Source organism: Toxotes jaculatrix, chromosome 16 (genome assembly GCF_017976425.1).
Source record: "Toxotes jaculatrix isolate fToxJac2 chromosome 16, fToxJac2.pri, whole genome shotgun sequence".
Taxonomy (NCBI): domain Eukaryota; kingdom Metazoa; phylum Chordata; class Actinopteri; family Toxotidae; genus Toxotes; species Toxotes jaculatrix.
In genome coordinates, this window is record NC_054409.1 from 14,671,377 (window position 1) to 14,692,064 (window position 20,688).

Below are 20,688 nucleotides of genomic sequence, written 5' to 3' on the forward strand. Positions count from 1 at the left end.
AAATGGTTTCTCATGTTTTGTGAAATGATCAAACTGAAATCATGTTCAGGGGACATCCTCTCTCTTCCCACTATGTTCATATCATTATTAAAGGTGTTGTTAGCTACTTTTATTATTTGAAGGTAAACAGATATTACTGCTGAATGATATGTGGGTGAAACTCTAAACAACAGTACAGAGAAACTGATACTTTTCACACCTCGGTTGTACAGGTACTCTCTATATGAGAAGACAGCTCTTGTGTCACACTGCAGTGTAATGTGTATTGTGTTATTGTGTTGTGGGGAAGAAAGGAAGAGGGGGGATGGGGTGGGGTGGGGTGGGGTGGGGGTCACAGAGTAAGAAAAGGTATGCATGCGTGTTTGTCTGGATGAGTGTGTGACCAAAAGTCAATTTTAGTTCTTTCTTTCCAAAGGTTTAGCTCCCATCAGAGAGAAACTAGTGTTGTAAAAACCAGTGAAAATAAGTGTTTTTATGTTGAGGGCCAATATCATTGTTTGGGAGTTTCTTTTCACTGACAGTTAAAGATTTTTTTGAGGCACAATTGACCACACGTTACACAGCAGGGATGTGATATATTTACCATCATTTCCTACAGTTTGCTGCAGCCATTTAGTCTATTAAAGGATAAATTAAGGATGGTAGTTAAAATGAAAATGTCCTGTCTATCTTCAGTCATGTAAGTGGCAGTTTGCCTGGTGTCAGACTCCTCATTCAGCTCCACATTTTTCAATTAAAGTCTGTTCAGCAGCAGAGTGGCAGTTTAATGCCATCCAAAGGACAGCAGATGTAGTGCAGAATCAAAGATCTGGCTTCACTTTGATGACTCGGACACAGTCATTCATTCGTACAATGAACAATAAATTACATAATGAAAGTTTAAATAAAGAATGTTGTATCAAAATACTGGTGGGGATTATTACCCCGCGTCCTTAAACATGAAATGTCAGAGAATGATGATAAAACTTAATGGATTACTGGTCTGGAAAACAAATTAAATAGTAGCTAGTGCAGATGAAAGCTGGTGAGAAAATAAAACGTGACAAATTGAATAAAATGAAGAAAAGAAACAAGCAACAACAATAAATCCAGGCGACAAGCAGACAATGACAAGGGAAATCCAAATAAACTGAAATAGCTCCCATTCAGGAAATGAAATCATTTAGGAAATGTGTGTGTGTGTGTGTATGTGTGTGTGTTTACAAGGAGGAGGTGCCAATAAATGCAGTGGGCGTTTCCTAATTTGGACTTTCCCCTTGTGTTTTATTTGAAAGACCAAAACTATGCAGCAGCAAGTGTCTCGAAATCTAAAGATCTTCACTGACAAGAAATGATAAAACTAGACTATGAATGAGTTAGGTCGGTGCGTGTTGTTGAAGTTGTTTTTTTAATTCAGTTGCATGTGGAGTTGGAAACACACAACACACTAATGAACTAGTAAAATGATGTTTCTTTCTTCCCTCCAGTGTCTTTACACTAAAGTTTCAGCTCTGAAGAACGCTGTAGCTGCTGTAAAGATTTTCTGCAGAGTGAAATGCACGTGATGCTGCGTAAATAAAGCTGTACAGGAACACAACAGGAAAACTGTGATATTCTTCACACTTGAGCCCCGTGAGAACAATGTATCATTTCCTGTGTGAAAAAACAGCTTATACATATTCACATGTAGGCACTGATATCATATAGTAAAGTGTGTTTCCAGCAGTATGTGTGTGTGTGTGTGGGGGGGGTATGTGCAAATTCCTCTCAGCTATATCTTGATAAAGGTCCAGCTCTCATGGGAGCAGGACTATCTGAACCAAAGGGAGACCAAGAGGTAAACACAGAGTGTGTGTGCTACAATAATTCACAGGTTTGTGTGTGTTTCAATGTGTGTGTGTGAGTGCATACCAGGGTTTATGTGTTAAAAGCAGCACAAATATCAAATTTGGATTATTCCACTGTTTTGTTTTGTTTTTCAGTGAGTGAAGATACTGCTGAAGGCTCCTGACACCAGCACCTATTGCCACTATGACATGAGCAAAATAAGATTAGTTTTATTAGAAGAAACACAAAAACAGGCATCGGTTTAAAGACAGACGAAGCAGACGAGCTGCAGTATTTACATTTGAGATTTATGAGAACACATATTTTACTGTCACAGAAAAATTGAAATGAAAAATCAGGTAGAAGTCTAAACTTGTTTGCAGTGAATAAAATAAGCTTGGTTCATTTAGTCACACCCAAGGATCGGGCTGCAGTTCTGTTGCTGAGGTGATTCACTGCCATCCAGTGGAGAACAGATGTATTACCAAAGGAAAACCTTAAAGGGACAGTTTACACAAAAAAGTATTGTCTTGTTTTGTTTTTGTATCAGCTTCTATTACTTGTTACTCTGGTTTTATTAACCCAGGTTAGACAGGTATAGATGTTCGTTTGTGGTGCTTGGAGCACTATATGAAAAGCAGCGTGTCTTTCCAGAAACAGCATCCTGGTTACTCAATGTGTCATGTGTCTCAGTATAAAAATAATATAAAAATGAAGAATAATGAAAAAATATAAAAAATACAGAAAGTATTTCTTTAATGTTAAAAATGTATAAAATATATAAAAGGACTAAATGAGCATCCTTTAAAATTAGCTGAGATCCTCTAATACCATATACACCTACGTTTAGTTAAAATTGCACTTCAGTGAAGACAATGAAAACAAATTATATGAATGATTTATTGAGATAATTCAACAAAAATTGGCTCAAACAACATAAATAAAGTTACTTCTTAAAAACCATTACACAAACATCAGATCAAAAGTGCACTTGCACCTCATGTAATAAAACAAAAAACAAAAAAAGGATTAAGACATATTTGCACTTATATATACAGTAACCCTGAGTCTGTTCTTACTTTGAATCCTAAAACCTCAACATAGCTTCATTTATGGGTTTACCTGGTAAACGTTACATGGCAATGCGATTCATATCCAGCAGGTGGTGCAATAGGTTAGTTTTTTTTATTGTTTGTGTGTGTGTGTGTGTTATAGGAGGCACATCATGGCTGCAACAAGCCCTTCATATGTGCACAGGTGCAAACAATCACCAGTGACATGACAAGAAGAAGATTTCTGAAGAGGCTCCTCATGTTCTTCTTCTGTCATGTCTTGGTCAGCTGCTGTCAGCACTGCAAAAGAGAGAAATAGTAATAATTGGACCCTTTCACTTTAACTATAAACAGAATTCAGTAAAGATAAAGTAAAATGCGGATACTGCATCATAATGATAATAACCTTAGTTTTTGATAGTGTGGTTGGTGACAGAAGTGAGCTCTGACGAAGCAAAGTCGGCAGAGTTTTGAGTTACTGCTTCGTGGGGCATCTGGAATAGTGAGAGTGAGATGAAGAATGAACACCATGATAAACTATGAAATAACATAAATTTGGTTTCTGTGCAGGTGTTGGAACAAGGGAGACGACTGACCAGGACTGGAGGAGCCATGAAAAGGTAATTGAAGGGGTAGTGCAGCAGGTTGATGCAGGTGGAGGAGTAAAGATCTGCATAGCGCATCAGCTGGCTGGCAAAGAGCGTCTGTCTGGATCCGCTGCGCAGGAGGCTGCCCATCTGGCCGTAGGACATGTCCATTCTGTGGGTAAGCACCTGCAAGCACAAACAAACAACCAACAGCATCAGAAACAAAGCCTGGAGAGAGTGTAGTAAGACAAGAAAACAATCTGAAACAAAACTGTTCAGCTTAATGACAGATATCCTGTTTTTGGTTTCTGTTGTGATAAAGTGTTTTCAAAAGTGTTTACAGTGAAGCTGTACGTTTGGCTGTTTTTTTGAGCAGTCTAAATGTTCAGCTATGAGAAAGAAACATGACAGCCTATTAAAATGACGCCCTCTTGACAACAAGAGAATCCTATGAGGTTAAAATAACAAAGCTGTAGTAACCCTTAAAAATAGAAAACTTAAAAAGAGTAAGTTTTGTTTATGAAACACAGAGCTCACCTTCATTCGGGTCTGAATGGTGCTGATGTCAGGACACTCTCGACTGCCGCTATCCAGGTGCCTTCAAACCACAAACACAGAGAACAATTAACAGCTGCTACGCTGCGTCATGCAACAGTGTTGTAGTTCATGCAGAAAGCAAACAAAAAAGCAAAAAAAAACAAATATTCTAAAAAATATTTTAGAGGAAGTGATTTGCCCATTTCAATTTCATTCGATATTAATTCCAGCTGTTTATAAACTTATAAACATTTATAAAACGAACAGATGGGCATAAACTCACTTGTAAAGTTCAGCTAGGAAGCCATCAAGACGTTTCAGCTCTTCAAACAGATCTGAAAAAACAAGAAAGCCATCAAGAATTTGAGTACCATCAAAATGATCACAGTAACACAATGACATGATGGCCTCTACGTATTCTTACTTTTCTTCTCGTCCCACATGTGCAGCTCCTTGGTGAGCTCTGGAACGACCAGAAAAGTCTTCCAGCCCTGCCGTTTCTTAGATTTGAGGATGTCTCCAAAGATGTGGTCTCCAACGTAGAGGATGTTCTTACCTTTGACGTCCAGCAGATCACAGACGATGTCTGAGGACCCTGCAACGAGGAAATACAAAGTAAGACAATTTTAGATTTTACACATTCAAAACTTTAATTTGAAATATTTCAGTATTTATATTTTGCAAACCCCCACAAGTAAAAATGTAATTTTTAATAACTTAAATTAAATCTTTATTCATGTTGCCCAAATTCATTCAGTCATTTTTTTAGGGGGGGGGGGGGGGGGGGGTATAAAATTCAAGTCAGGCTAAAAAAAAAAATCTCACTAAATTTTAATGGTTAAATTCTGCTACCAAAAGTCGAGATTTAAGAAAATTTAAACTTCAGCATCTGAGGATTGTTGAGAATTGCTTGATGAAAATGTTTTTTTTTTTAAAATAAAATATGTCCGTGATATGAATTCTAAAGTAAAATACTTTTACAATACAATTCGGCTGTATTTAAATTTCAACATTAAGTTTTTAATGGTGACTTTACAGCTGGGTATTTAGTTACTCATAAAATGTAAATCCTAAAGGCCTCTTTTTACTTCCATACACACAATTATTTAGCTAGCCTTATGAAGAGTGAGCATGTATTTAGGGGTCTAATTATATTTCCTAATGCATAATTTTAATTTCCAGCCCCAAAACTTTACCCACATTACAGCCAAACCCTAATAATAAGCCCGTGGGAGTTTAGGCCCATTTTCTGCAATAATATCTGTAAAGCTTAGCTCCCATTCCTAATGTTTAAACACTCAAAAACTTACAGAACAACCAAAGAGGAAGGAAACATTCTGAATGTTCTGAATCTCACCTCCAGAGTACACAGTTCCATGCTGGAGGTCGCCTGTGTAAGTCCCAATCCGAAGCTTTCCTGTGTCCTGTGTCCGAAATACAGCAAAGCTGTTGAAAGCTGTTGTGGGTCAACAATTAAATTTTAATTTAATGTAAATCTGCTGTACTAGAGACTCTGTCATACCGTGTCCACTTGTCTCAGCACAGTCCCCTCTGCGAAGAACAGTGGCTTTTTGGTGTCCACAACAACAAGGTCAAAGAAGGAGCGCCAGGACTTTTTTGGACTTCCAGACTAGATTGAAGAATAATGTTAAAGTCACATGACTTGTGATATTGTCTAAAAATATTAATAAATAGTAAAATTGCCTTACCTTAATGTTACTTTCAAGCAGGTATTTCATAATGGCCTTGATGAAGAAGGCGAAAAAAAACAGTATAGTACACAGTATAGTTAGTAAGAATAATTTCAAACGTCTCCACCAGAGTGTTTCAGTGATGGTACAAAACACATTCATATACTCACCTCAGTGTAGTTGTAGTCACTGTTGGTGGCAAGAAAGACCTTGGCCACCTCTTTAATCCGAGTCAAGAGTATAGAAATGTTTGGCTGTAAAGAAAACATTTATTCATTGAAGATTTCAGCCTTTCTTTTAAAAATAAAATAGATTTTGGTGCCTAATGTTGTCAGTTTACTCACGTCTTTCATCACATATTTCTCCAAATTCTTGATAGTTCGTTCTTTCAGGGTTCCCTATGCAGCACATGGGTTTCACATTTAGTATACAGAGAAAGTATGATCATAAGCAGCATCTGTGAGTCTACTTGTAATATTTAGAATATGACTTGATTCACCGTATCGTGAACGTGGTCCATTGCATCTCGAACATCCTGAAACATGCTTCTGTACGACATAAACAGGTCGCCGTGCTGGTAACCTTTCAGGAGGCTGAAAGAAATTTAACAGCAAAGAAAGAGAGGTGGAAGTTTGTTTAGCAATTGTTCAGGGCTAACAGAAGCAGAGAGGAGCAGTCAATCTCATGAGGGTAATAAACTCACTTTGTGTATCTGCTGCATCTGGTGAAGAAGTCCACGAGGCAGGCGTAAAGATAAGTCTCTGCAGGGTGAATGGAAACACAGGCAGGGTAGCTAAGATTTTTATTTGTTTATGTCATGTATAACTTTTTAAATTAGTTAAAAATTCTGACAAATAAAGTATTCATTTATTACGTGAGGAGTATTTCTGAAGAGAAAAAAATGTCAGAATTACACTGGAAAATATAACTAATATTTATGATGACCGTAATTTTATTAATAAATAAATAAATAACAATAAGAAAGGTACATTTTCTACCTGACAGATTGAAGAGTGTGTTATGAATGTAAAAGCGGTCAGTATCATCTCTTTGAATGAACTTGTTGGGGTAGTAGTTGTGAATGTCTTCTCTGTTGAACATAAACATAAGTCAATAATAAAAAATGCCCACACACACAACTAACACACTCAAATGACAAAAATCTGAAAACAAATGTAGATGAATGTAAATCTGAGGTCTATAAAAAAAAAAGTATTTGTTAAATCGTGTGATTATCTATTAAAAGCAGACAAATAAAACTTGTGTTTATCTGCTGCTGTGGTTTGTAACCATAAAACAAGTAAAACCACGTTCAGTCAGCTCATCTCAGCTGACTGTCATGCTGCAGTCATTATAGTCGGTTTGTGTCTCCCTTTACACCAAATAACCATGAAGGAATGGCTTCCAAACACAAAGATGGGTCAGGTTTTAATTAAACTGTAGTTGATTTTTTTTCCCATTTATATCCTTTCATAAGGTAAAAATAGCAATACTATACTACAAAAATAAATACTAAAAATAGTAAGTAAAACTGTGATAGTAAAAGTACTCAGAGCTCCAACGTCCATAAGCTGCAAGCAGCTTATGAAAGGTGGCTGATTTACTGGGTAATGGCATATTTCTTTATGCTCATAGGTTTTTTAACTCTACTGCAGAATTGACACCAGAGGAGGAAAAAACATGTTTGCTTCTGAATTTTAGTGGAGTAGAAGTATAAAGTTGCATAAAGTGGGAATACTCAATTATCTCAAGTGTCTAAAAATTGTACTTTAACAAGTTATATTGTTATCTTTGTCTTTCACAGGTGGTGAAGTCCTTTACAGAGTAGCAATACAACTGCCAACAACTTCGTACTGTATTCTCTAAAAATTTTAATTTACCCTTTGAGGAAGGAGAAACCGTGACTGCACACTAAAATATTCCCGTTTGAGTCCACCTTCAGGAGGTTCCCGTACATGGTGTCAATCACTACACCGCTAAAAGTGGAAAAGAAAAAGAGGTAAAAGGAAAAGGAGAACATTGTTATCAGGACATGACATGACCTGAGAGTATGACTTAATAATAATTTGTGTAATTCCCAAATTGTGTTCCCTAGGTATGAGACAAAAAAATACATATATGAAAAGCTATAAAGACAAAACCTGTAAAAATGTCCCTTTCACTCCACCAAATTTTTGTTCTGTACATCTGATACCTGGAGGATTTTACTGAGACTGGACCCTTCTGTGACAGAGGCAGATTTAAGAACTAACCGTGTGGGGAAGCTGGGGTCGTATGTGTAGCGTAGAAGCTCATGAGGGTATCCAATAGACACCATTCTGTCTCTTATCAGCTCGAAGCCCAGGCTCTCGTAGTCAGGAGACTTATATACTGTAAACAAACACCCACATACACTCAGCAAAACCATTACCATAAAACCAGTAAATTGTATGGCCTGTTTCAAGAGAAAATTGTGAATCCAGTACAAAGAATTCAGATTTATATACAAACGCCTCCTCACGGTGACACAATATTTTTTTTTACACACAATGGTCTTTGTGTTGTGGTTTTACATACTTGCCAGAGTGTAGTCCATGTCAAAGCCATAGCATTTGATGTTTTCCAGTGTCAGGCTTCTGTTGACAAATACCCTGTGACCAAACACAAAAAGCACAGGTGAAGTGTGCAGACACATGACCAGGACAAGGTGTTTCAGACATGTCATGCTTTGCGTTCCCAACACAATCCATGTCTGTGGTGGCTTTGTCTGAGTGAGGTTTCTTGATTGTTTGGTCTGTTGCAGCTTGTTTGCATTAATTCTGCCCAGAGGCTGTGTTCATGTAGGCCTGAGGGCAAAAGTCATCTTAGGTGAAGAGATTTTTATTTTTTTGGATATTTGTTGCTTTTCTGGATCTTTCATTAGTATCCTCATGTTTGCTTTTACTTCTGTTTTCCATCATAGAGAAAAAAATTAAAGAACTTCATCTGCACTTCAACCTCAGTTACCTTGTTCTAGTTTTGGCTCCGAGGCCATATTTCTTGCCCCCCTCCCAAAAAAGCTCCCACAGTGGGGGGTGGAGCTGGGTGGAGACTGGAGATGTTATCATTGTCAACTACCTCCACCACTGAAATGACTGCCAGTTACAAGCAGAGTATCAAAAAAAAGAAAAAAAAAAAAGACCCGTGATGTATTTTTAACAGACTGTTGTGGTCACTGGTGTAACTGTACAAGGTTTCCTGTGTCACTCGCTCCCAGATGCCCCTCTTTATCAGTGAAGCCCTGACAGAGACAGAGAGGCCTATCTGCAGCACCTCCAGTGTGGATGGCCCCGTCTCAACACTCTCTGACAGTTCATACATATAGAGTTCCTGCAGTAAATAATTTACCTGCAAGCTCTTGTTTTGCAAGCGTGTTGCTGCTGAGCATGGAGGATCTTTCTTCTGAGATCAGTCCAGCAAATAAAAGCTGGCAAGGAGTGAGTGAATCTGAGCACTTACTGTGGAGGGGCAGCTACAGGTTTCAATATCTACTGGTATTTGGTGATAGAAGCAGAGTGTCAGATAGTAGAGACTGGTGGAAGTTATAAACTATTATCATTGTCTAATTTGCGATTATTATTGTAACATCAGAGAAAACAATATGTGAATAATAGCAGAATTTACAAAAGAAATATTAACAACCAAATTACCTTTGTTTTGACCATGTAAATACCAGTTAACCCCTGAGATGAAAGGGTGTTAGGTTGGTGCTGTTGTTAACTTCAGAGTGATGTGTGTGATATTACCCTGAAACAGACGAACTCACTTTTGGTCAAAGCCTCTCTTCATCTTGGGCACATCAGGGGAGATGCTGGAGTCTGTGTCCATTGCGTCCGTTGTCTGCGCAGCTGCAAAGCGTCCAGCTCCTGTGAGGTGTGTTCACATGCAACTGCTCTGCGGTCTGGTCTGCTTCTCAGCACGTTTAGCTGTCAGTCATTGGAGCGGCATTTAAATGAGCACGTTTAGCCAAATTCTGAAGGCGTGGACTTTAGTGTTGTTTTCAGTTTTGGTACGCAGGCTGAAACTCCTCCCTGTGGTTCTTTACTTCTCGGTGATGTCAGCGGTTGCGGGACACGCGCATCCAGCCTCGGCCCTTTTGCATTAGTCCCCATGTTCGTCCTGTAAGATATTTGGCTTTGGACGTGCAGATTGCGTTATCAGAGGCGCACACATGTGCCGCGGCTGCACGTCTGCGTAATTGGTAGGAGTTTCCTGAAGACTGTCAGTGCAGCTGTGACCCGAGCAGCTGAGCCGTTTTCATGAAAGCAAAAGATTTCAGATATAAATGAATGATTCATTTGGCATAAGTTTCATCACAGGCTGGACCGCATGGGTATTTATAGCAACATGTGCGTAAAGAACCAGCTACCAAAGTTACCATCATGTTGTCTCATGAAAAACTTCTACAACGCTGTGTGAAGCAGAATTTAACCAAAAGTGAAAGATGTCTGTGAACAGTCACATTCACTTAGACCACCATTAACTATAGATAAAGGCAGGTTTAATGGTCTCTCCGAAGAGGAAATATTTTGTTTGTTACATATTTTAGGTAAGAATTAAGAGTACTTTTATTGCTTATTATACACTGATTTTAAGCCTCACTTTTTTAGTACTATGCTCAGAACAAATAATGAGTTATTTTTATTGAATGATAACAAAAGCTTGTCTTTTAAGATCTTGTCTGCTGGGACTTTTATTTGCATGATACATCTATACTATATGTAATATTACACAGGCGGAAACACGGAATTATAATTGATACAATGAATGAGCATCAGAACAATTTAAACTACCTTCCTGTACTGTATATACAATATTTATATATTATTAAGCATGTGTTTCAATATTGTCAGAAATATAGTACAGTTGAAGTATAGTATTGCATAAAAAAGAAGTGCTCAAATGAAGTACATGTACCTCAGAATTGAGTAAATGAGGTCTGTTATATTCCACTACATGTACTTTTGTTAGATAAACACACCCATTGCAAATGTGACCCCCTCAGTTTATACAACTGGACAGTGGACGTGCTGATGCCTATCTGTTTAGCCAGAGGTTAAATACTCAGGCCCCACTGATAAACTCCAGGACCAAACCCTTTTTTTTTAAGCTAAAAGGACAAAGATAAAAAAGCCTTGTCTGTCCACTTGCACCAATATCCACTTTGTGAAATTTTAAAGTTCAATAATAGGAGTTAACTACTAAAATAAGAACACGCAAACACATAAAGAGAATTTGTCAGAATTTTAGATTAGAAAAATAAGACAAGTAATAAAAGACAGCAAAGTCACATGTTTTGATCTCATGTTTCAGCGGTGCATTAACAGATCTGTAATGATCTGTAACAATTTCTCTTACATGCTTTCCTTAAGTCATTTAAACTGTTTATATCCTCTCAGACTGACATGGAGTGACTTTCTTCAAGCTACATGTTTAAGTCCAGTTTATTTGAATATAATCAGAATTTGGTCTCGATTGTTGTGATCCCACTGAATTCCTGTTCTGTTGTTTTCTTCTTTGATTCTCCAGATTTGCAGTGCATCTTTTCAAACTCTGTTGTGATCTCCAACGCTGTCCGATTCTTAGTCTCAGGTACATTGAACCTCACGTACAGCCCACAGATGGCACAGAAGATTAGGAATATGAGAAAGCAGAAGTAATCCAGATTCTCCTGGAAAGGAAGGATTTTGAGGGACATATGTTAGACGGTGAGACAGATGTATTCAGTCTCAATTCACCTGTTTAATCTCTCCTTTATGTCCACTGGTCCACTACCAAGAAAATAATGTGCTCACCACTAAGACAGGGAAGAGCATTCCCAACACAAATAGGCCTGTCCAGTTGAGAGTGCAGGCGATGGTGTATCCAGCTGATTTAAATGACTGAGTAAAGATTTCCCCTGGAAGAGGAGCTGTGACTCCAGCTGAAGGGCATGAACATTGGAGGGATTTATACACCTCATTGTTGATCCAAAGAGGAAATACTTAAAATGGAAATTGTTGTGGTGAACATACCTGGTCCACTGGCAAAAAAGAATATGAACATGAAAATAAGGACCATGCTGCAGTATGGCATCCAGGAGACCTGAGTCTGAGAAAAATAGAAAGATCTGTTGGATTACACGTATGAGTGATTTGAGTCGAGTTGTGTTTTAAGCTCCAAAATATGCAGTAATATGCAGCAAACAGTGACAGGATTTTGTGGAGACTCACTTGCAGGTACAAAGTGATGGTGAGGAGAACCAGTGTTGCACACATTGCCATGTATCCCCTGAACAGCAGGACTTTTTTCCCTGTGCTCTCAATGATCATAAACTGCAACAGTGAAGAACAGTTTCACCAGCAAACCACATGGGGAAGCTCTAACTACACATTAGGACAGGTGTCACATTTTGAGATACCCGTAATAGCATAAGAAAAGTTGTTTTGTTTTTTTCCATAAAATAATATATATAAGAAAAAAAAACATTTGTGTCCGGATATGGAAAGGATATTACACTAAAAATTTACTGACAATAAAAGGCCATAAAACAGATATAAACCATGATGGGATATCAGTGAAATGGGACTTACACAGGCAATAGAGGTGGACAACTCACACATCCCTGTTCCCAAAGCAGCATAACGTAACTGCTGTTCTTGGATTCCTGCCGCACGAAACACATCAAAAGAATAAAAGTACACCTGGAGAGTAAAGCCCCAAAATAAAAGACTTTTAATAATTTAGCCATGTTCGCATTCTTTGTTTTAGTTTAGTATGCAGGGCAGGATTAACTGCAGAAGTGAACTGTTGGTATTTCACTTATTCCTATTTTTTAAAGTAAGAAAGTTGTTTTGTTTTTTTTGTTTTTTTTTAATTATCAAATCCTTTTGAAACACTTTTGGATTGAAACATATTTCAAACTGATGGCACTCCCAAGGTGATTCACATAGGAGCATTCACAATTCATGTTTTTATCAAGGTTCAAAACTTTGAATCATAATGGTCATTAAAAAAAAAAAAAAAAGCTGAAAAAGCTATGTTATGAAGCAGTTTCTGTATATTATATCTTCCACATTCCTCCTGCTGGGTGTGTGGAGTTTTCAATCAATTTCCATCCTGAACCTCTCCCCTTTGAACACACAACTTCTGTTTAACTGTAATGTTTACAAATGTAAATACTGTAAAAGAACTATTTACTCTTACAGCTTCAACATGGTCACATTCAGTCTTGAATATACTCACAACTTTCTATCTACAACTCTACATAAAAGATGGACACATCAGCCTCAGCATTGTTCAGCAACTGAACTCAGTCAGACACAATCAATAGTCCTTGTGCTTGGGACACACGGGTCTAAAGCTGGTCATTAATTCTGCACAATACACTACCTTAAAAAAAAGAGGTGAAATGTCAGATAATGCAAAGGGATGTCATGTATCTCAAAGTTACACAGTTAACATTCAGAAGAGTGTTCAGTGTATTACATATAACTCACAGCGTTGATGCCACAGAGCTGCACTGTGGTGAAGACAACAATGATGGTGAGGAGCTGCCACCGGACTGATTGGTTCTGAATCAGCTCCATCACTGAGTGGCTGCGGACGCTCTGCAGGGCAGCTTTCTCCTTCATCATCTCATCCACCTCCTTGCTGTAGTCCTTGTTTCCCCATAGCCTCTTTAAAGCTGAGAGAGCACAACAAAGCACAGATTTAGGCAGTGACAACACCACAGGACATCACAACAACAAGATTTTATTTGTAAAAAGCATCCCCTGAAGCTAAAAATGCTTTTCTGACACCTTTTTCGCAGGCTGGGCGGTCTCCACGGTCCAGGAGCAGGAAACTGGGAGACTCTGGGAGGAAGGGCAGGGTGACGAGCTGAAGTAATGCAGTGAAACCATTGAAACCAAGCAGCCAGGGCCACCTGTCCTCTGTACCAAGTAACTCACTGCAAGAGCAACATCAGCGTAACATCATGCAACAGTGGTACTGTCCCTGTGCTGTATAATGGCATGCATAGAAACACATTCTAGTAAAGCGTTTTCTCTAGTTTTAAAGGGACACGAGTTGTGGAGCTGTAAGGGTTTAACACAACTTGTGTCTTATTTTTGCAGCTCTACAGCCATCACTCCCATCAGTAATACTAACACGGTGCACCAAGTTAATTTCTGAGATCTGGAAACACAGTAACGTGACTAAAAAAAGAAAAGAAAGGGCAAAGAGCAGTCATTTGTCGTCTTATTAGCTGTGTTCTCAGATGTAAGGAGTTACTCTGGTTTCAGTGTTGTAACTCTGTAGAAACGAGTCGAGTTTGCTTATTTTGTTAAATATTTAATATTCAATCATAATTTTATTCCTTGTTACTTTCTGGTTCATAGAATTGGGATTATTTTAAGGTATTTGGTTGATTTACGTGTCTGTCAAGTTTATTCTATTGTTACTGGTCCGATCACGCAGTAGTGAAATGCTATAGGAGGGAGGAAATAAGTCCCGCCCTCTTTCAGGTAGTACTTTCGGTAGTACGCGCATCGTAGCAGTGAGAGAAACACTATGCTAACGAATGAAAAATAAACAGTGAAGTCCTGTCGGTTATTGCACATAAGTTCGTTTTAACCATTTAAAAGTATTCGGAAAGGCTACCAGAAATGACTGAGACGATCCGACGCCTGTTGATGTGGGTTTACTGTAACCGGACCGTTTTGGTGAGTCATTTTCAGCTAAGCTAATGTAGCTAATGGCGGTAGCTTGTGTCACTACCTACTAGGTGAGCGTCAGCTTGTTAGCTAATATGCTACATGCTAAGTGCCATAGTCGTTGCTGTGACAGGTTAAAATCTCATCGGTGGGGCGCATATTTCACTGTTAATCATTCTATTCCACTGTTGTTGAGATATTTCAGTCTGGACCAAAGTGGTCAGACAAATCCGGCGAAAGCTGAAAATGGCAATTTACCTTTATCCGGTCCTTTAATTAGGACCCCACAGATTTGAATTTCTAAAACCAAGTTTTCAAAAATTGCTCTTGATTTTCTCCTTGACATTTTATAGTGATTATTATATACAGTTGGCTTGTTTTTATAGATGTTATTTTATGTGAAGATTGAGCAATATAATGATTCTTACAGTTTCACAATCAAAATTTGTCAACCACATATTTTGTCACACTGTTTATACAAATAAGGCGGGAGCAGGAGCTTCATGGCAATATTGGATTCACAGGCTTTTTGCATCAATGCAGAATGCATTGGTTTTTCAGGATACACACAAAACTTGACTGAAGATTTTATCTTCCCCTCACCCCCTGGCACGTGTCAGTATGTGAGCTGTCATTTGAACCAACCACCACCTGACCCCTTACTTGATTCTCCACAGTATCTGTGTTGCTGGACACCTCACCTGATCCCCAGCAGCTGACCACAGAACTTCCCCAAGGAGATGAAGGTAGCGATGGTCACACCCACCATCCCTCGCAGCCTCTTGGGGGCGCATTCAATGAGGTACATCGTGTGAGCTGAGAGACTGACTCCTAGAGGCATACGCAAGGGAATCATACGTTCTCAGAAGAGTCAATAATGATCAATAGCTGCTTGACAAATGCCCTAGAGAACTTAGAAATATAATAGTCACAAGTATAAATGGAAATCGATTGTCTGTAGGTTTAAATTGGTAGCCAAGAGTGATGGAGAAAAAAAGAGATGTAATAGCTTCCTCATGCAGTAGATTTACCTGCATTGATGCCATAGAGAAGTCGTCCCACCATGATCATCTCAAAGGACATGGCTTTTTGGCTCAAGAGCATCAACACAGCTCCAAAAATAGCCACAAAATTGTTTAGCAGAAGGCATTGCTTTCTGTTGGACAGGGAGACAGAGACTTCTGTGTGTGAGCCTGAAGCCATCATTAAAAAAAAAAAAAAAACTGAAAACCAAAGCCAAACCAAGCAAAGTTTGTTTTTACTTTGATGCTACATTAATTTAGGTGTTTCTGTTCTGCTCACGTACACTAACCTGCCATATTTTGAGATCAGTGGACCTGCCACCAGTGACCCCAATAAACCCCCAATGCAGAAAATAGATACAGTGAAGGACCAGATGAGAGAGACCTGCCAAGGGTCCAAGGAGACACTATATCTCTGCAGGCATGTTTTGTTCACCAACTCCTTGATGAACTGCAAATACCACATGTACAGTTAGTCTGATTTTCAGTTTTGTCATAGCAGTAGCACGAACGTTTCATCATGTTTTCTCTTCATAGATGTGCTGTACAGTTGTCATTATTGCTTATGTGGAATGGATTATTACCACTAACTTTGTTGATGTTTATACTTACATCAGAGGGGGAAGTCATCACAGATACACAGAATCCATACTGAAACGTCCCTCCAATGCCAGAGATGAAAATGGCAGCGATTACAGTAGGGCAGTCTAACTGCAGAAATTGAGCATGTGTTAGAATTGACAAATCTAAGTACATTTTCGTTTGATATCAAACCACAAATTCAGCTTTTTCGTTAACACATTTCCCAAAGCGTACATTTGTCAGTGTCTGTGTTGATTTGTTCCTCTTGGTTCAGCTAGTGACGCAACAGCAGTCACTCAGAGCATTTAATTAAATGCAGTATTTGGGCTATTTTTTCATTTAATAAAGTTTGCTCTGTACCTTGGCCTTGTATCCTAACAGAACAAATGTAAGGCAGACACATAAAATAATTTTAGATATTACCTACCAGGAGTGTTAAGTACTGTGGCATAGCTGGAGTCTGGTCGTTGTCATGTCTCGAGTCTTTTCAAATCATTCACACTTTAAACTGGTGTGGCAGACATTTAAACTCTGCACTGAAATGATTAACTTCATATTCAGGCCAAGTGTAATGCAAGGTGACAAAGCGACAGCTGTGGTTGGTAAGTGTGTAAATGTGCGTGTGTCAGTTATGCTTGTGCGGGTAGATGAGCTGTGTGGATTTGGTTTCTGTTTGTGTAAGGATTTTGCCCAATGATGATGAAAGACTTTGGACAGACTGTACTAAAAGAAAGTTATTTATTGTCTTGCAATCCGTTTAAAAGCTTGGCTTGGGAAACTTGCGTTGAACCATTGAAACAGTGACCTCCCGAAAAAAATGCATCTGTAATGATGACCATCTAAAAATGTTCATCACGAGTTACTAAGAAAACTTTCCCCTTTGCCCTTCTCTTAAAATCTAACAGCCTTTCACAAGTTAACTGATTTCTTTGGTTGACAGAATCACATCACATTAAGAAATTATTTCATGGAGATTATAACAGGCAGAGGTTGTTGGATCCCAAATAACAGTTTGGCTAAATATCATTACTTCCTTTCTTGCAGAGAGTTAGATGAAAAGATCAACACCACTGTCATGTCTGTACACTGAATATGAAGCCACTTTGTTTTTTTTGTGTGTCTTTAAGGAAGATACACTAATGTTAATTAGTGAGCTTTTGAGGGACAGATAATTGTTTACCTTTGGATAGAGGCAGGTTTCCGGTCCACATGCTAAGCTGCTGGGTGGAGAGTGGCAGCTTCTCATCTAACCCCAGGCAAGAAAGTAAGTGTTTTTGTTTCCCAAAATGTCAAACTATTCCCACCACGCTGATGCAAACCTGGTTCTAATGAGGCCTACACTGAACTAAAAACAGAAACCTCATGCGGTATCACTCTGCATCAGGCAGACTATCCAGCCAGATGTCACACAGCTGACCTCCAGGAAGGAACCGGTGACGGCTGTCCTGCATTGTCTCCGGGAGGCGGCGGCTTTGAATGACAACACACTCCAGGCAGATTATTCAAAGGCCTCTGAAACTTCGAAAATACTGTCAGGAGGACTGTTTCCTGCAGGAGATGAAAGCCTTTGCAGCTGCCAGAGAGGCTCTATTTACAGCTCTACGCAAGCAGGAATGGCTGACACTGCGTTAAAACAGAAGCACCCAAGGCCATTTTTGACATATAAACAAAAGTAACTCATACTCAAATAAAAGTGGCTGATGCTGTACAAATGAACTTGCCCTGCATTTTCATATATCTATAGAAATAATGAGCGATCACTGATTGTTATTGTTAAGTGACACTGCTGAGTGATTAAAGTCATTCCAGTGACTGAAACAGACTTGACAATAATGGATTGATTTCACAGTTATAAAGGTAGACAAAACACTACAGTCCCCTAGTTTTTACATACAGTTAAAATTGTTGAGGATAAAAACACAATAAGGCTAAAAGCTTATTTCAGTAGGTTTCATTTATTTGCCTACCATAAGTTTTCAGCTGTAAAACTGTTCACTCATAATGTACTGTGTTTCTTAAGGAGTCAGCGTTATTGAGAACCAGAGGCAGACCCATTGTGTATTGTCTTTTTCTTTGGGGGCCCACAGTTAATTAAACTCTAATTTGACTTGTTTTCACAGTGTAGACTATGCTAACAGTGCAAGGTTGTTTGAATTCCCCCAGGCATCTGACAAAGCACATGGAAGACATCCTGGTGAACGAGCTAAAAAGTGTCACCCTGTTCCTTCAGAGTCAGAGTGAGAAAAACAACAGAGAAGGAAGAGAAGAAATTAGGGCACTGAGATCAGTGGGAGAAACACAGAGATGCTGTTTATTTTGTTTGAGGAGGGAAAAGTGACACCAGATACTGATTATAAATGGGAACTGGTGGGTATGCTGCACCTGACAAAGGGAAAGGAGAAGGATGACTGATTTTATAGCCGCTGAGAACACAGAAATGGAAAAGCCTGAAATTGGATCACGAAAAAGCAAAGCTAAATCCTCAGTTGTAAAACTGTAACAACATTAAAAACAAACAAAAAAAAAACTCACAAGTTACACTATCACATTTTTGAAAAACAAAACAATCCCCAGATGAGGTGGAGTATATCTATTTATGCAGGACAAAATTGCACCACTGGTAGGAAACTTCTTACAATGCACATTTTACAAAGGTCTTGATCTCTTCAGTAACATCAACATACTCAAAGACCAGCTGTTCAGCTGCAGACCAAAGGAACATTGCAGACTTTATTGTTGGATAGAAGTTATTTTGAGCAGCTGTGACTCTGTCAGGCTGCCCACTGTGAGCAAAACACAGAGATGTGTGCACTCTTCACTTTAAAGTTCCCTGTAAAACAGGGCCCATCACATTGCTCCATTATGTGGACAACACTGAGAGCTGTAAAGACCGCTGGCTTTTAAGCAAAATTATGTAACTTTGGAAAGATATTCTTACTCTTAAAATGAAAAGTCAAAAACAGTTAAACACATTGCTGCTACTTTGTAAAGTATGACAAAGCCAAATAACTTTATCTGTGACTAATCAGATTATCAATCAAGCTTGCCAAAAAACATCTTCCCTGTGTCAGTGTCAGAGTCTCTTGCATTGACCATAAATTTGCCATGAGGTGGCAGCAGTATAGTTGATATTCTCAGCAAGTGTCTCTTATCAAACGCTTTATGTTTCTCTGAGTGTGGAGTCTTTGTTTCGGGCCATCGGAGAAACACTTGGCAGCAGAAACAGACACTCAAGGAGTCGTGCCAAACTTGTAAGGTCCTCCCAAGTAGACAGAGAGTCATGGCAACGCTTGATCACAATGAATAATGAATGGCTCACAGGTTCACTTTACAAGGAGCTTTTCAGGTCCAGACACATACTCACTATATTCTCATTATCTGAGTGTGAGCTGTGGTCTGGGGAGGGTGACTTATGACTTATACCAACTGATGCTTTCACAACTTCTAACTTTGTTGAATATTACCAGAAAGTCAATCTATCCTGCTCAGTGAAAATAAAGACATTTCAAATGCAGTTAAAGCATTTGCGATAGGCAGGGTAATGAGGCTATAAGCTCCAAAAATTCTCCTTTTTACTCATAGAGATACATAAAGATAGTGTATTTCCAACTTTTTCACAGGCAGAGCTCACCATGATTGACTGCTTGAAGTGTAAAGTACAGCACGCACCAGCCAAATTATTTGCAATGAGGTTCAAAAACTGGTCTACTTTTATCTGGAGCTATGAAAAAGTAATGTCTTCAAGGAATAGTTTAGCATTTTGGGAAATTATGGATGATGATAGATGAAAAGATCAATACTCCCATGTCTCTAACCTAAATGTGGCTACAGACAGCAGGCCATTAGCTTAGCTTAGTCTCAAGACTGGAAGCAAGCGGAGACAGCTAGACCCTAAAGCTCATCTAGAAACAAAAGCAGTCGGTAATGTACCTCAACCTTGACATTTAAGGGCCAGACTGTGCTAGAAAAGAACAGGTACATACTATGTGTCATGATCTTGGAAGCCTTTGCTTTGAGTGAGATGTCTTTGGGTGGATTGCCCTGCATTTGGTACACTAGCGTGACTGTAGACTTTTTACGTTATCGTAAGGCTCAGAACTTAATGTAGCCTCTGTAGGAGAGTAGTCTGGAAAAGCTTAATTTTACATTATAGGTTTTATCTGACTTTTGACAGATGTTAAATATATACTCTTCTTATTTCACCAAACTGCATCCAGCTGCATGAGTCTGCTAAAGTGGCATTTTCTCACCTGCAGGTGGATGATGGGACGGGCTAATGGGTTACAGGCCAGAGGAGATCAAAGAGCAGCAGAGGTGAGAGACATGACTGGTGTCAGTGTCAGACTTTGGGATAAACCACCATCAGTGTACATGTGCTCAAAGCAGGAAGTCAATATACAGTACCTGAGCAATGCTATGCTTTTGTTCACATGATTTATACTTATCTAAAATGTCAAAGACTCATGCAAGTTCCCTTTGTCAGGTGCACACACAAATTTACACACAGAAAATTCAAGGATAAAACATGCAGAGCTTGTCAAAGTTGTCCTCAAAGTGCCTGTCATGAACGATACTTTTTCTAATCTCCCGTGGCAGGAAACAGACAGGTACAGCTGAAGACAAAACGAGTTCAATAAAAGAATTTTGCATTTATTGAGGTTAATAATAATAACGTTCAGACATGTCAAATATGTTTTTGTGAAGTAACCAGAATATCT

General features: G+C 38.8%; 2 protein-coding genes across 2 annotated transcripts; both read right to left on the reverse strand.

Moving 5' to 3' along the window:
* Positions 1-2,068: 2,068 nt before the first annotated feature.
* Positions 2,069-9,614, reverse strand: nt5c2l1 (5'-nucleotidase, cytosolic II, like 1). Its single transcript, XM_041059770.1, has 18 exons — positions 9,458-9,614; positions 8,230-8,303; positions 7,926-8,043; positions 7,554-7,649; positions 6,672-6,763; positions 6,377-6,434; positions 6,173-6,266; positions 6,018-6,071; positions 5,844-5,927; positions 5,692-5,727; positions 5,505-5,612; positions 5,340-5,406; positions 4,407-4,577; positions 4,266-4,317; positions 3,983-4,043; positions 3,455-3,631; positions 3,265-3,352; positions 2,069-3,158 (listed from the first exon to the last, which is right to left on the reverse strand). The coding sequence occupies exons 1-17, from the start codon at positions 9,517-9,519 to the stop codon at positions 3,266-3,268; spliced, it is 1,491 nt and encodes a 496-aa protein (XP_040915704.1). The 5' UTR covers positions 9,520-9,614; the 3' UTR covers positions 2,069-3,158; position 3,265.
* Positions 9,615-11,149: 1,535 nt separating this feature from the next.
* Positions 11,150-16,421, reverse strand: slc2a11l (solute carrier family 2 member 11, like). Its single transcript, XM_041059331.1, has 12 exons — positions 16,398-16,421; positions 16,001-16,099; positions 15,679-15,839; positions 15,398-15,522; positions 15,068-15,197; positions 13,473-13,621; positions 13,170-13,357; positions 12,264-12,374; positions 11,904-12,005; positions 11,706-11,781; positions 11,487-11,614; positions 11,150-11,362 (listed from the first exon to the last, which is right to left on the reverse strand). Exons 1-12 carry the CDS (start codon positions 16,419-16,421, stop codon positions 11,150-11,152), a joined length of 1,506 nt encoding a protein of 501 aa, XP_040915265.1.
* Between the last annotated feature and the right edge of the window lie 4,267 nt (positions 16,422-20,688).